We start from the raw sequence: 14754 nt of genomic DNA, 5'->3' as shown, positions 1-14754 counted from the left end.
TTTTTATTATTATTACCATATAATAACTCTATCGAAGAATGCATTTAAATGGATACTAAATTCATAAATATTCAATTATTACAACTCTAACATAAAAAAAAAAAATAAGTGTTAGATGGTGCTAATTTAATGATTATTTTTCTTCTTTTTTTCCGATAAAATTAATATCCCATGAATCTAAGTCAAAATTACAAATCTAAGTACTAAAATTTGTAATATAATTTATTTGAATTTGAAGTTCAAAAACGATCATTGAAAATATTATTAATATTTTAATTTTTTTTAAAACAAAGAATATTTCATAAATTTAATATATTTTCACACCGCGCATAGCGCGGCTAAGTTCACTAGTTATTACATAAAAGTGAGGTATAATTAAAATATATATTACTCCTAAAGGTTAATTAAGCTTCGCTGTAATATATAATTATTGCTAAAACCGAGTTAATTTAAAATGTCATGATAATGGTGGTTAGTGAGTTTAATTAGCTGTGCACGGGTTGGACTGAGAGGCATCCTATGATAAATTTTATTTAATTAATCAAAAAGCATGATTCCCCCATCTAGTGGGAATAAATTAATAATGATGACATGTTATATCATTTTATAAAGTTCAATAAGAAAGGGTTAATTTGTTTTTCTATATTCCATTAATGGTTCTCAAAAGTTGATCAATTAGTACATCTTAAAAGTAAAAAATAATGGAAAAAAAGGAAAATAAAATATTCTTTATTTTGATTATCATTATTTCCTTTTTATCAATTCATCTTACCTAGTTTCATTTTAACAATAATAATAAACATCTCTCAATTTTAAATAAATTAGAATCGGTTATAAGCATTCTACCTATAATAGTCGTGACATTCATTATATCAGTATATTGTAAAATTTCCAAGTCTAAATTATGGAAAAAAAAATCTTTTATCAAATTCATTTTCCACACCAACACTTTTTATGTTGCTGATTGGGGAATATATGACACTTTTTTTTCATTTTGATACGTCAGAAAATACAACATCTGATATTATTGCATGAACAATGTTCGTTTACACGTCTTATAAGCTTCAATAATTTAGACTAATCTTTCTATATATCTACCCTAGCTTACTTTCAATCAATAATTTTTTTTTTCTTAAAAAAAAATATTTCCTTCTACCACGACTATATATATAACTTATGCATCAAAGTTCACACATGCATGCATGTACCGCATTTAACAAATGGCAATTTACCGACATGGGTTGTGGCGCAGTGGTGGGACTGCTACACCCTTAACTAGAGGTCTCAAGTTCGAGCCATGGAGAAAATCTTGTTGGAAGCACCACCCTTGAATGAACTCTGCAGTGCGCCGCTGAATGAACTCTGCAGTGCGCGATCCAAATTTAGTCAGGGCTCCAATATGAGGAGAAAAAAAAGGCAACATAAATCCATGAACATGAAGGTCAAATCAAAGATATACTAAGGTAATTGTGATGTTTTAATTTAAATAAATTTGCATGGATTTCAATCTTCAAGTCACAGTCTTCAGAATATATTTTAGGGCAGAATAGATAATAAGGAAATGTGTGCAATTTCTTAAGCAAATGTAATTGGTACATTCTTTCTCCATTGAACGATTAAATTTAGACATAAGAATTAAAAACATGTTTTTTCTTATGATCAATTGATAGTCAATGTAAAATTTGTTAATTCATGATGAATCTTCGTAATAAAGATTCGAAAAGGGTTGGAAAATTTAAAGAGTACAATATGCTTAATTCTTGAAAAAGACTACTAATTTTTCATTATGCAGTTTCTTAAAGCAATCTAAAATGGTGTTACTTAAAGTAATCTGGCGTAAATTACTCGAATGGTGTTACACGAGTCTCTTTGAGTCAAATAAACCCACACATACGTATTTATATATGAGTTCAATTAATATACTGTAATAGTATATATATTATAAAAACTACATTTTCAAGTCACTTTTTTCAAAAAAAATCTAAATAACTTTTATAGCATCCATAAATTAAATGGGCAACCATGTGCACTGCTATTTTGCAGGATCCGAAAGAATTGAATCATAAGGATCTATTCTCGCATATAATTGATTTCTTTTTGTTTGGTATAATGGGGGTATAGGCATAATAAACAAAAAGAATTTTATTATTTTAGATTGGTAAGTAAATAATTAGAAAAAACCAAAAGGAACAAATGATAAATGAGTTTAATTAAGTTAGATTATAGGAAATAATCCATTATTAGGCCCCGCCACTCTAAACTGCAATCGAGTTGGGCTGTAAGGATAAGGCCGGACTCCTCTAGTCTCCATCCAACTTTACACATTGTGACAGCTCACCAGCCCTCATCTTTTTCTTTTTCAATCGAGTATTTAATATTTACATTAAAGTTCGATTAAATTCAAACTCGTTGATTAAAGATGAAGGAGTACTTACTATTTCACCACAACTTTGTTGGTCACCCGTCATCATCTACCATGCTATTCAAACATAATAACCTACATTCTAATTAACAACTTGGATGATTTTTACGTATCGTTTTATAATGGTTGTATTATTGTATTATATATTTTGATGAATGTAATCTTCAGATAAATTGTATCATTTTGTGTTATTACACGATAGCATACATCAACAATCTAAAGGAAAAATCTGAAGAAAAGTAGAATATTGATAGAGCTAGCTATAATTAAAGAAGGTTGGATAAAAGATAAATTAGAATTATAAACTAATTACAAGCAAAAGCAAAATGAGAGATATAAAATAATGTAACGACGTGATCACGATCAATCATTCGTCACATGAGATATTTTTTGTATCGCTACATAACGGTGAATTTACTATACAATAAATTAAATTTAAATAACAAACAAAATAAATATTTTAGTATACAAAACAATATACAATAGGCAACAACTATCCATATACACAAGCTGATTTCTTGACCTTGAAAGAAACAGATACATTTCTCACTTGGATATATGTTTTGTTTTACTTTTTGTTTGTGAGAAACTAGTTGAACATTGGAATTTTCTCTTCTTCACATAAAAGTACATAAACGAATTAAAATATTAGAAGTGCATTCTTTGTAAATTTTTGAGCGATGAACAATCTCCTTTCCCTAAACTTTGAATTTATTACATTTTTTCCTTACTCATCTGGGCTCTCGCTTGAATCTGAACTTTATATCATTACTTTATCTCACACAGCTTTACCAGCCAATATCTACCTACACATGCTCTGAAGCTATTGTTTGCAAGACCATTTTATTGGGCATATCGGAAAAATATCAACCTCTACCTACACATGCTCTGAGGCTATTATTTGCGAGACCATTTTATTGAGCATATTGGAAAACTATCAACCTAAAAGAATTACTAGTTTGATCATTTGTGGACTAATATTACAGCAAAATAAAAATGACAGCTGTGGGATTTGAACCCACGCCCTTTCGGACCAGAGCCTAAATCTGGCGCCTTAGACCACTCGGCCAAACTGTCTTTGTTGTATAGGTTTCTTAAAAAATATATTATAAAAAAAGTATTTTAAGTATGCACTTTACTGATAAACATGATTCTAACAACCCAAGTCCAAGATTAGTAGTATTTGGAGAACCAGATTTACTAAACTAATAACTAAGATTTACACATTCAAAAACTACATAGAAATAAATTATAAGAACAATTATTTATATTTAAAAGTTACATCAAAAGTGTTAATAAGATTCCAAAGAAATAACAAGGGAATGATCCAATTCTTTTTGGGACAAGGGAATAACAGAATGATAATTTATAACATCGATTTTCCATTTACTATACCTAAGTAACTATTATTAGAAAAACAAATAATGTCTTATATTTAAGCTGAGAGTCTATCGAAAACAATATAGAATTATACGGAGCATGGTGTTGTGATAGTAGTATTACCATCACGGCATTAGAAAAAGAACAAAGGTGTGAATTGCAAACACAAACAGGATTCTCCTTGTAAAATCCTGATCCAAGTTTCAAGCAAAAACAAATGTCGAAATATTCAAACAGCGGCTTAGTAAGTTTACAACAATAACATTACTAATACTGAGAAGTGAGAACTTAAGAAAAAATATGATACACTTCACATTGGGATTGGGGTCCTGGGGATAATTTTGGTCACCCAGGATAACATAATAAGATACATATTCTGGAATTTCCTATGCCTTAGCAGAATCTGATCTGTTGCAATTAGGCAAGCATCGCGACAAGTTAAAATTCCGAGGGGGCTGGTAGGATTGGAAAAAATCAGGATCCTGCTCAAGCGCCTCCGCATAACTTTCAAGAACAGTTACAATCTCCTCAAAATGTGGCCTCTTGTGAGGATTGTTTGCCCAGCACCGTTTAATGAGTTTCCGAACTGCTGATGGACATGCAGCAGGTATTGGTGGTCTTGCTTTCTGCAAAATTCCAACCAATATGAGAAAATCCCAAAATTTCTCTCTTACAGAGAATGATGCATGATACTGCAAAAAATATTTAAGCAAAATTATTTGTTCTAATGCAACTTTATGCAAGAGAAGCAACTTCCTACACTAATTTTCCCAATACAATGTATGTGGAGAAGCTGTAAATGGGCTTATAGCTAAGTTGAAACTTAAAACAATAATGTGGAAGCAGAACAAAGGCATAAAACTGATTCACGATTAACCAGCAAAGCAAAGATCACAGCGTCAACAATTTCCAACGTGCATGAGAAACCCTCGAGGAGGAACAAGAGCAGATGTCCTATGAATTGGACAGTCAAAAGATAACAGAACACATGTAAAATATGGAATCATGTTCACTCCGTCTCCATATCCTTTAGAGTGGGGTGTTTGAAAGACCAATATATATCCCCACAGCATTTCAAATTAACACTGTTTGAGCATAAAAATAGAAGAAATATCCAGAGACCAACAGACCGAGATAGTCACTTAACGGGTTGCAATTTTATTAGTAGAGTGCATTAAGCAGCAGCAGCAATGTTCGGAACATTAACCCTCACACCTCAAGTTTACTTTGGAACCTATACCCGAGGAATCTGATAGATTAGCAGGTGATACAGAATACAGGCAGAACAGACTTTATCTAATCCTCCACCACAGGCTACAATGGCTTTTTGTTGTGAACGATAGGGCTCCTGCTGAGGTGGACGCACAAGCTAGTAGGGATATTTTGGGAAGAGGTCAAAGGATCAAAATACCAAATGCTAGGTTGGCAGACTATGATTGGAATCATGGTTAAACGTTGGTGGTATTAGAGTTAGCAAAAGGACAAGGGCAATTAGTTATAAGAGCAGAGTAGTGGGACGTGAGAGGGCAGCCTGATGTTGATGCACTCTCTGTTATTCTCTCATCTCCATTCCTATTGTCTAACCTCTCATCCCCCTTCTAGATCTATCTTTTCTTTTGCTGCAATTTTCCCCTTTTCAGTTGTAATTTCCTTGTTACTGTTCTATTGAAATCTAGTTAATTCTTGTGCTAAAATCTGCTTCGCTCCACTTTTACTTCTACATTTGTCTTATAAACTAATACTTGTTCCAGTTACTCAAGTATACCTCTCTATATCTCTTTCCAAAGGAAACAAAACAATCATGGGCCTCATTGTTCTTATAGAAACAGAAACTTCTGCCAGTTAGAAGAGTTCCCAATGGTAAAATATACAGTAGTAGATTATTCAACAAGTTTTCTAAAGGAGTGATGTTAAAGGAGACTATGTTGATTTGCTCAAAATATCCCTGGGAGAGGATAGAGATGTCGATGATCAAGAAGGCGAGAAAGAAAAAAAGATGAGAAGAATAGAACAACATTAACACAAAGCCAACATATTAATAGATCACTTTTGACGAAGAAAGGAATCAAGAGGCTCATCAATTCCAATAGCTATTCACTTGTTGGAAACACTATCCAAGTTTTAGAGCCAAACATGTCTGGAAAAAAACACGATGATCCTAACATAAGAAGGAAAGAAACAAAAGAAAGTAGATAGACTGATCCTATTGAAGAGATTCATTTTTAGAGATTGACATAAGATTTAACAAGAGACCGACAGCCCAGATATGAGAGAACTTCAAAAAACATAATCACAAGATGAAGCAATTTGCACGCTAAGATATTTCACGCTGCAATTTTTTTTTACAAGTATTTCAAGGATTATTTCATAGCATAGACGTAGATTTTCTCAATCTTTTGATATGCAATAGTAAATGCAACTCAACAATATCTCTTCTTTTTGCATCTTAATTGTCTTTCTCAAGTCATCTTCCAAGCCAGAGAGAGAACATTGACTTACTGAAGTGAGTCTCAAGGTAACCTCGGTATATATCTAAAGGAAAACCACCGAAACAAGAATAACAAATGTAACATAAAATGACAATTCGGAATGAGTACGTCAAACATATAGAGATTCATGGGATTTAGCGGAACAAATTCAGATCCAGAGACATTTGAAATAGTAGGCTATTTATCTTGACGAAGACCAATATGCCATGGTGGACAGAGAATATACCTTCTGGCAGACTGCAAAGGCCGCCTGCTCGGGGGTCATGTCATCAAATGGTGTCAATGCAGTCAAAAGTTCCCATAGGACAATACCGAAACTATACACATCAACCTTCTTTGTGTGGTTCTTTTCCTGGATCATTTCTGGTGCCATCCACCGGTATGTACCGGTGAACCCCTTTGCACTACCACATTGAGATTCTAAACATGATATCCCGAAATCTGCAACTTTCACACACATATCCTCATCAAGGAGTAGATTTTCCGATTTCAGATCTCTGTGAAGTATCCCTTCGGCATGAAGATACTGCATCCCATGTGCAATGTCAAGGGCCAATTTCACAACAAGATTGAGAGAGACGGAGTACGGCTCCTGCTGATGGAGGTACTTTCTAAGGGAGCCTCCAGGTACGTACTCGGTGATAATGCAAAACACTGGTGGTTTCTTACATGCTGCAATAAACTGCATTTGAGAGCCAGAAGAAATGGAACAAGTCAAAACAAGTGGCAATTTCATGCATTACGGAAAGACATGTTTTCAGATGATAACTATTTACCAATAAGTAGTTATGATAAATCAAAATATGCCAACAAATCCCTAATCAACAGTATGTTAAGAAATTCTGATAGACGTATTTCAAAGATGGTACTCTAAACATGAAATTCCTGCAGGCAGCACAATCATATCTCTTTACAAATCAAGGATGAGGGAGCTGATCTGTAGATTTCAAGTTTGACATACTGGAAAAAGGTAAATGTGTTAGGTTCTACGTCACTTGGATTCTTCAAAAAAAGTCAGTTGTGTGTCGGATCCCCAAAAGTTGTTTATTTTTGGAGGATCTGACATGGGTGTGGCAGCATTTTGGAGGATCCGAGCAACATAACTTAGGTTGTGGACAACAACTTGATCAGTTTATGGATTAGTCATGTACTTGGTGCTTTTATTGAACAAAAAACCGTGATAAATGCTTGCATCTTTTTATGCCAAATTGCCAACAATGGTATTGCGGCTACTTAAGAAACCATGTATGAAGTAGCAAATATGGAATCACTTGCCTTCTAATAAAAATACACCAATGAGTAAATATCTGTTCTTTTAAGTTCTTATTTTCCTGTTTGGTTCTGCTAGAAATAAATTTCCTAAATTATGAGTAGAAGCAACGTCACCTACGTAAAATAAGACTACATCCAGTGGCGAATTTACAGCCAAAAAATAGGGCATCTGCACCCGTGGTCTCTTCGTAAAATTATATATTTTATATGTATATTTTTTAAGATTTTGTATAATATTACATTCTTGCACCCGTACTACAAGAAGTCTAAATGGTCCACATGGTTAAATGTTGAGCTTTTGACCTTGAGGATTAAGGATCAATTCTCACTTCAATACATTTTACTTGATTCACTCATGTTTGAAAAATCCTAGATTCGCCTCTGACTACATCTATGTCAGTAGAAATATGGACCTGCCAAAGAACATAAAACGACAATTTTTTTTAAAAAAAGTTTATGACCGTGGTGTCTGGACCAGTTCTCGCACATCTCGACTAATTCCACGGGATACCACCCACCTTTCACCAGCAATAGATACAAGGTAACTCTGACCACCAAGGCTACAATAGATGGAAAGAATCACTTAGTAATTTTTTCTCTGCTGGGATTCAAACCTGAAACCTTGTGGTTTTCAACCACTTCATTGACCACTAGGCCATACCCTTGGGTGCATAAATGGATCATTTCTTGGCAAATGAAATAACATAGTATAGCCCTCCAGATGCCACCTTTAATTGAATTTCCATATTAGTTCCAGTATCCATTCCTCATTCATCTCCAAGATTTTTCCGTGGCTGAGGGTCAGAGCTAGCCAACTTATTGTACTCCGACCCCTTTCATGCCACGGCTCGTCAGGAGCAATAGGGACGAGGGTGAATAACTCCTTGGGACTACTACTCAAATGCAGTTATGCAAGGATGTCTCGGGATCTCATTAAAATCAGTAAGGTGAAGAAAGCCATCTTATTAGGAATACCATAGATTTATTACCCTCAGCACCCTTGGCAATCTAATTGCAGTACTTGAGAAGGAAAAGTCCCTTCACATGAAATGCTAATAAAATCTCTGCTTTTACTACCTTGAAGCAAAGTTTTTCAAATTTAAATTATGAAAAACACAAATCAATGAAAAACCAACACGAAATAAGAAACCATGCTTACAGTGATGATATTTGGATGCTTTAACCGAAGCAACAAAGCAACTTCAGAAGTAAACTGCTTCTCGAGAAAAGTAGCCAAATCTCCATCTTCTTCAGGTTGGCTAATAAGCTTAATAGCCACTTCCCCGTGCTTGTAAATTCCCCTATAAATCCTGCTATGCCTTCCTGAAGCAAATTTATTCCCAATATACAGCTGCGACATATCGGCACTCCATTCCTCCTCTCCTTCTCCCTTTATCGCCGCCCCTGATGATACTATATACTTGGACCATGACGCTGCTCGCTTGTACTCACCCAATGAAAGTCGCCTCTCTAATTTCCCATTATTCGCAATTTGCTTAAACCAATTGAAATTCTTCATAGTAAACCATCAAGTTCTCCGCCTCAAACCAGAAAAAAAACTCTTTGTATATAAAATACTCAACCGCCGTTACAGATTCTCCTAATTTTTAATAAATAAATTAAAAATAAGCTACATTCCAAAAAATAGAGTTACATTTTTAGTATGTGTCAGAATTAGTAATTAACCAGCTGGGTAGTTTTTTTTTTCTCTTTCAAAAATCAACTGTACATTTGTTGGAATTGAAATTGAGAAGAATAGTAAAGTAAGGAGTTCTACTTCGAAGAAAAGCTTGAAAGTAGAGCTTTCAGCGAAAAGTACAACAGTTTGAAGCGTGGAAAATGAGCTTAATTTTCTGTACTTTGAAGGCGTGAGTTGAGCAGGAAGCTGGAAAAAAAAGTGATAATGAGGAATGAGAAAGAGTTGGAGGTTGGTGAAGAGAGTGGCGGAGCGGCGAAGATTAACGGCGGAGGTGGTGGTGGAAATGCGGTGTTTTTTCTCTCTCTGTTGAGAATGAGAAAGCAAAAGCAGTGGGTATTACTAGAATACAAGAGCAGCAACATTCATAACGTGGGAAGATCCACTTCTGAGGAGACATTTCGGGTTTTCCTGATTGTGACCGCTAATATTCTTTTTCCCGACTTTACCCCTCATTATACCATCCGTCTCCCTTTCAAATGACAAAATAAATTAACTGAGAACTTTCTCTCCGTTTGTCGTTACTCCGTCTGTAATTTCCCCCATCGCGTGACAATATTATCTTTATAATATATATTTTTTAAAGTAATAAAATTCTTTTGAACTATTAAAAATAAAGTATGAATTTCATTTTATTTTTGACTAAATAGATTGTGTCAAAGATATAATAATCGTAATTTTTTTTCATAAAAATATCATTACCGTTGTTTATTAAGTAAAATAGATATTCCTTGAACTATAAAAAGAAGAGAAATTATTCAATTTATAATATATGAATTAAATAAATAAATACAAAAACAAGAAAGAGAGGGAGGGAGTTAATTGAAGCAGGGATAAAATGGTAAAATGAGGACATGGGAAAGAAATGGTTACGATGCGAAGATAAGGAGTGAGGTTAATGAAGGAAGTGGGGCCCAGAGAAGCAGTGTTATAAGTGGAGAGCAGTTATGTCGGAGAGTGCCGTATGCTTCTTCCGTATACGGTCCACTCCAACTCTCTTCACTCTTCACACTACTATATCACGCCTTTTCAGGATTTATTACATTACATTAAATAAATCACTTATCTCACCCTAAATAGAGTATTCAAACTACTCAACAATACTCTATTGTGTGCCACATTCTAGTCAAAGTTTTTCAAATTACAACAATCATGATTTTTTTAAAAACTCCTAGATATATTGCTCCTTTATCTGATACATAATAAATGATACTAATACATAACTATAAATCAGATTCATTCTGATTTAGGTTTGATAATTGAAATTTGAAATTATGTATTAACAATAACATGTGTACTAGATACATTATACACAACGAATGCATAATGTATCTTATAGAGATGAAATGATGTATTCCAATGTTAAGAGAGAGAAGGAAAAAGAGATTTTTTGTAACTAATTCAAATAGTAGGAACTTTTAGCGATCATGATGTCTTATGTCACGTAATTACTTAATTTTTGCAAATAAAAAGCTTTTCAATTTTGTGCTCATAAATTAAAATTATATCAAATGTATCAAAATATCGTTTAATTTTGTAGTCTGAAATATTCCACGTAAAAAATTGAAATTAAAATATTGTTAAAAAAGAAAGAAGTTATAGTATTCTTTTTTAAACCAACAAAAAAAATATTCTTTTAAAGCTAATAAATATTAATTTACCTTTATCCTCCTCGTTCACTTTTGTTTATTCATTGTTCGCTTTTGTTTATTCATTTTAGGCTTTGTATGTTTTTTTGAAAAACAATAATTAATAGAAATACTTCATTATAATATTTGTATTAAATTATTAACTAATGTTCAATATTATTTATTAAATTATTAAAAATGACAAGCAAAAGTCCATTCAAAAAACGTCTTAATTCCAAGCCAACTAGCCAAACACAAAAATATACTGCCACACGAAATAATCAATATTAGTATATAATTAACCACCGACAATGTAATTAGAAAGTAGATCAATTTTTACTTGAACATTATCTAGCATTATTATTAAAAGGAAGATAACAAAATTGATTCTTAATTGCCACTTAAATCTCCATATATATGGATAGGGGTGTTCACGGTGGTTTGGATCGGTTATTGGTCAAAACCAAAACCAAACCAACTTAATCGGTTTTAAAATTATCAAAATCAAACCAAACCAAATATAATATACATTTATCGGTTTGGTGATTATCGGTTTCGGTTTGGTTTGGTTATTAAACATACACAAAAATAAAAGAAACAATTCATTTAAAATGTGAAAAAAGTGACAACAATCCATTCAAAACGAAAAATAGTTAGAATGACTTAAATTACTGAACTTTCGATCACTAAATTTACTATCAATAAAGCTTTAAAATTCACTATATTGGCCTAGAAGGAAGAGACAATAACATTTTCAGTCCCACAAAGAATTGACATAGACACTCATATACATGAAATCAATAAGATAAATGTTTCATCTTGGGCATTGAAAACATATATAAGATCTTTAAAATTGTTTATAAAAACAATATATTAAGTATGTATATTAATAAAATATATGTATATAATTCATCGGTTCGGTTCGGTTATTTCTTTGGTTATTTTCAAATGAAACCATAACCAAACCAAATATTATCGGTTTTCAAAAATCCAAAACCAAACCAAACCCAAATAAAATCGGTTTTATTTTATCGATTTGATTTGGTTTTTCGGTTTGGATCGGTTTTTATCCAAACCGTGAACACCCCTATATATGGATATTGATCAGTGATTATTCCTTTTTCCCCCTTTTGAATAATTTGCTTGTGAAACTTATCTACTATAGTAAAAAGGCACTAAGGAAATTAAAGTGATTTAATGACTAGAACATTCTTGATTTAGATTATTACCTTTGTAGAAAGTAGAGGATCAAGCACTTGATAATTGATTTGCCGTGATAGTTTTGGACTTATCTCTGGAATTTGATGTGTTATTATCCCCTAAGTTATAATCAAATCCGTAATTAATTAGTTTTATGATTTTGTTTTGATCTCAAGACCTCTGTCTACTCTGATATCATGTTGAAGTGTGTGATCATCTCATCTAAAAGCTTAAGCGGTTAAAGAAAACACAATGTTTATTATTCAATTATATTCTCAACAATACCAAACTTACTTAAGTAATTTAACGTAATGTGTCAAGATTTTACTAGGTTGAATGTTAATCCACATAAGAAGATCAATAATGATTCTTTTGATTTGATTGACCATTTATATATTTATCAACAATTAATAAGTAAATAAATAACTCTACATATAGCAATTTAAAATTAAAAAATATTATTATTGTTTACATATATTTCGACATTATATAAAGTTTTCATCAATGATCTGTATTCCAGCGAAGCGGACCAAGTGTCATATCCGATTTCCTAATTCTTGTCCGTATAATTATCTGTATAATCAATAATTAATTAACTAATTAATCCCTTTTATTAGATGAAGAATCGTACGGCCAGATCCTCCTAATGGTACTGGTTATGTACTTATTGTCCAATTTAATTCTCGATATTAAACTAATCTGGCATAGGGATAAGAGTTATTTGTCAGTTAACCAAAAAGAGAGTTAATTAATTAATTAATGGTTTAATATTAAGCAAGTGTTAATCAAGAACCCCACACGCATAAGAGAAAGAAAAAACAGTTGGGACAAGCCATGTGAGTAGATGAATACGGTAAAGGTACGGCCTGGTGGTTTTGTCTGGTTATGTAACAGCCATAGGGCCTTACAATATTTATTTGTCCTGTCTAATTAAGAATTTGCCAAATCTTGTGATTAAGGGATTAATTACATAGGGGATTATACATTTAAGTGGAATCAGAAATGAAATATTGGTGGTTGGGACTAGAATAGAATAGGGTGGTGGGACATAAACAAATTTATGAGTGTATTTCTTGTCATTTTAATTGATCGTTAAATCTAAATTTATATTTCATTTTAAAAATATTGAGTTAGATTGAATCGGTGCTTCGAAAATCCTTCACGGGTGGGGGAGTATTCACGTAGTTCCAAGTTTTTGAATGTTGCAGCAACATGGCTTGATGATAGAATGTCACGTGCATTTACCGCCATGTGCTCTAGGTATGGCGCTCCATCTTTTTTCTTATTAAATTTTAACGGAGATGAATTTATGACATAAAGTGAGTGATTTGTGTGATTTCAAAATTTTATATTACAAGCTATTTCTTTTTTTATATTAATAGTTAAAAATATACAAAAGTCATAAGGTGTAGAGATACTCAAGAGTAGGTGTGCACTATTCGGATTAAACCGAATATCCAAATTTTTATTTATATATGAGCACTCTGCACTACAGTCTACACACTTTACACGCGAGAATACTTCTACGTCACATAAGAAATTCCATATTATATATGTTTTGGTTGTAATATGTAATTGTAGCCTTCGTACTACATCTACTCTTATTGATGCAATTTCTCATTATATTTCTTGTTTCACTATATCAAAGCATTTACAACTGATTTGCTTGTCTCACTGTATCGCGACAAATTGTTGGAGAAGTGAGAAGTCATATATTTATTTTATGAGCATTTTCTTATTGGGTAAACCGAAAACTGAATCGTTAATGACCAAAACCCGATAAAGAATATCTTATTGGTTTGTTATTGATTTAGCGTATTTAAAAACCGAAAACCAATAATACATAAAATCGAACGGATGGACACCTTACGACTCACGGATCGACGAGATAGGTTACACAATACCTAATTCAATTGGTATATTAATGAATACGTGAATGATATTTTATTATTTTAATTGAAAGAATTATCTTGAAAGTTACCTATAAAACTTTGAAATACTCTCAAGTAACGTCTAACAATATGAGACCTTTGAAAGAAATCGTACAAATTTTATTCAAATCGGACAGTATCACACTAATGCAACTATACTATACTGTACTTGAGTTGATATAGCCCAACATGCGCGCGCACAATCGGACAGTATCACATGCACCGAAACCGTTAGAAAATCAAATATTATACTATAAAATATGAAGGAGAAAATTATAATTTCTCAGGTTAATTAAAGCAGCTCGTATTTATACATGATTCACGACAAGATTACGGAATTGTGATATAGACAACTTATTTTAATATAAGCATTGGTAATTGATTTCACGGCTCAAATCCAAAACCTATTAATCAGGAGATAACTTTACTGCTCTAAAATTCCCCTTCGCTCAATAACACTTACAATATCATAAGAGCCACACAATAGTACTTACAAAATTACCAGAAAAGTAGATCTGTCCAAACATGTTTTTGCTTTACTGGAACTTGGGTTGAATAATGTTTTTTCTAAAACAAAATTTATGACGTGGTGTTTGTGCTAGCTTTCACGGGATATTTGTCACCTCCCACTAGGTAATTAACTATGTCCACTAAGACTAGGACTGATGAGAAGAATCACTTAGTGTTTTTTTTTATTCCTTCTAAGTTTAAGTTTTCTTTATTTTCACCTCAGTAT

General features: G+C 32.6%; 1 protein-coding gene and 1 non-coding gene across 2 annotated transcripts; both read right to left on the bottom strand.

The window, feature by feature from the left end:
* Positions 1 to 3419: 3419 nt before the first annotated feature.
* TRNAL-UAG (transfer RNA leucine (anticodon UAG)) lies at positions 3420 to 3499 on the bottom strand. The gene has a single exon. It is a non-coding gene; the product is annotated as a tRNA-Leu (tRNA).
* A 436-nt stretch (positions 3500 to 3935) lies between these two features.
* LOC102595845 (serine/threonine-protein kinase HT1-like) lies at positions 3936 to 9632 on the bottom strand. The gene is made up of 3 exons (XM_006344992.2): positions 8723 to 9632; positions 6518 to 6973; positions 3936 to 4428 (listed from the first exon to the last, which is right to left on the bottom strand). The coding sequence occupies exons 1-3, from the start codon at positions 9080 to 9082 to the stop codon at positions 4189 to 4191; spliced, it is 1056 nt and encodes a 351-aa protein (XP_006345054.1). The 5' UTR covers positions 9083 to 9632; the 3' UTR covers positions 3936 to 4188.
* Positions 9633 to 14754: the final 5122 nt, after the last annotated feature.

Source organism: Solanum tuberosum, unplaced genomic scaffold (genome assembly GCF_000226075.1).
Source record: "Solanum tuberosum cultivar DM 1-3 516 R44 unplaced genomic scaffold, SolTub_3.0 scf00062, whole genome shotgun sequence".
Lineage (NCBI taxonomy): Eukaryota > Viridiplantae > Streptophyta > Magnoliopsida > Solanales > Solanaceae > Solanum > Solanum tuberosum.
The sequence above is the reverse complement of the archived record's forward strand: the minus strand, read 5'-3'. Positions and strand labels throughout refer to the sequence as shown.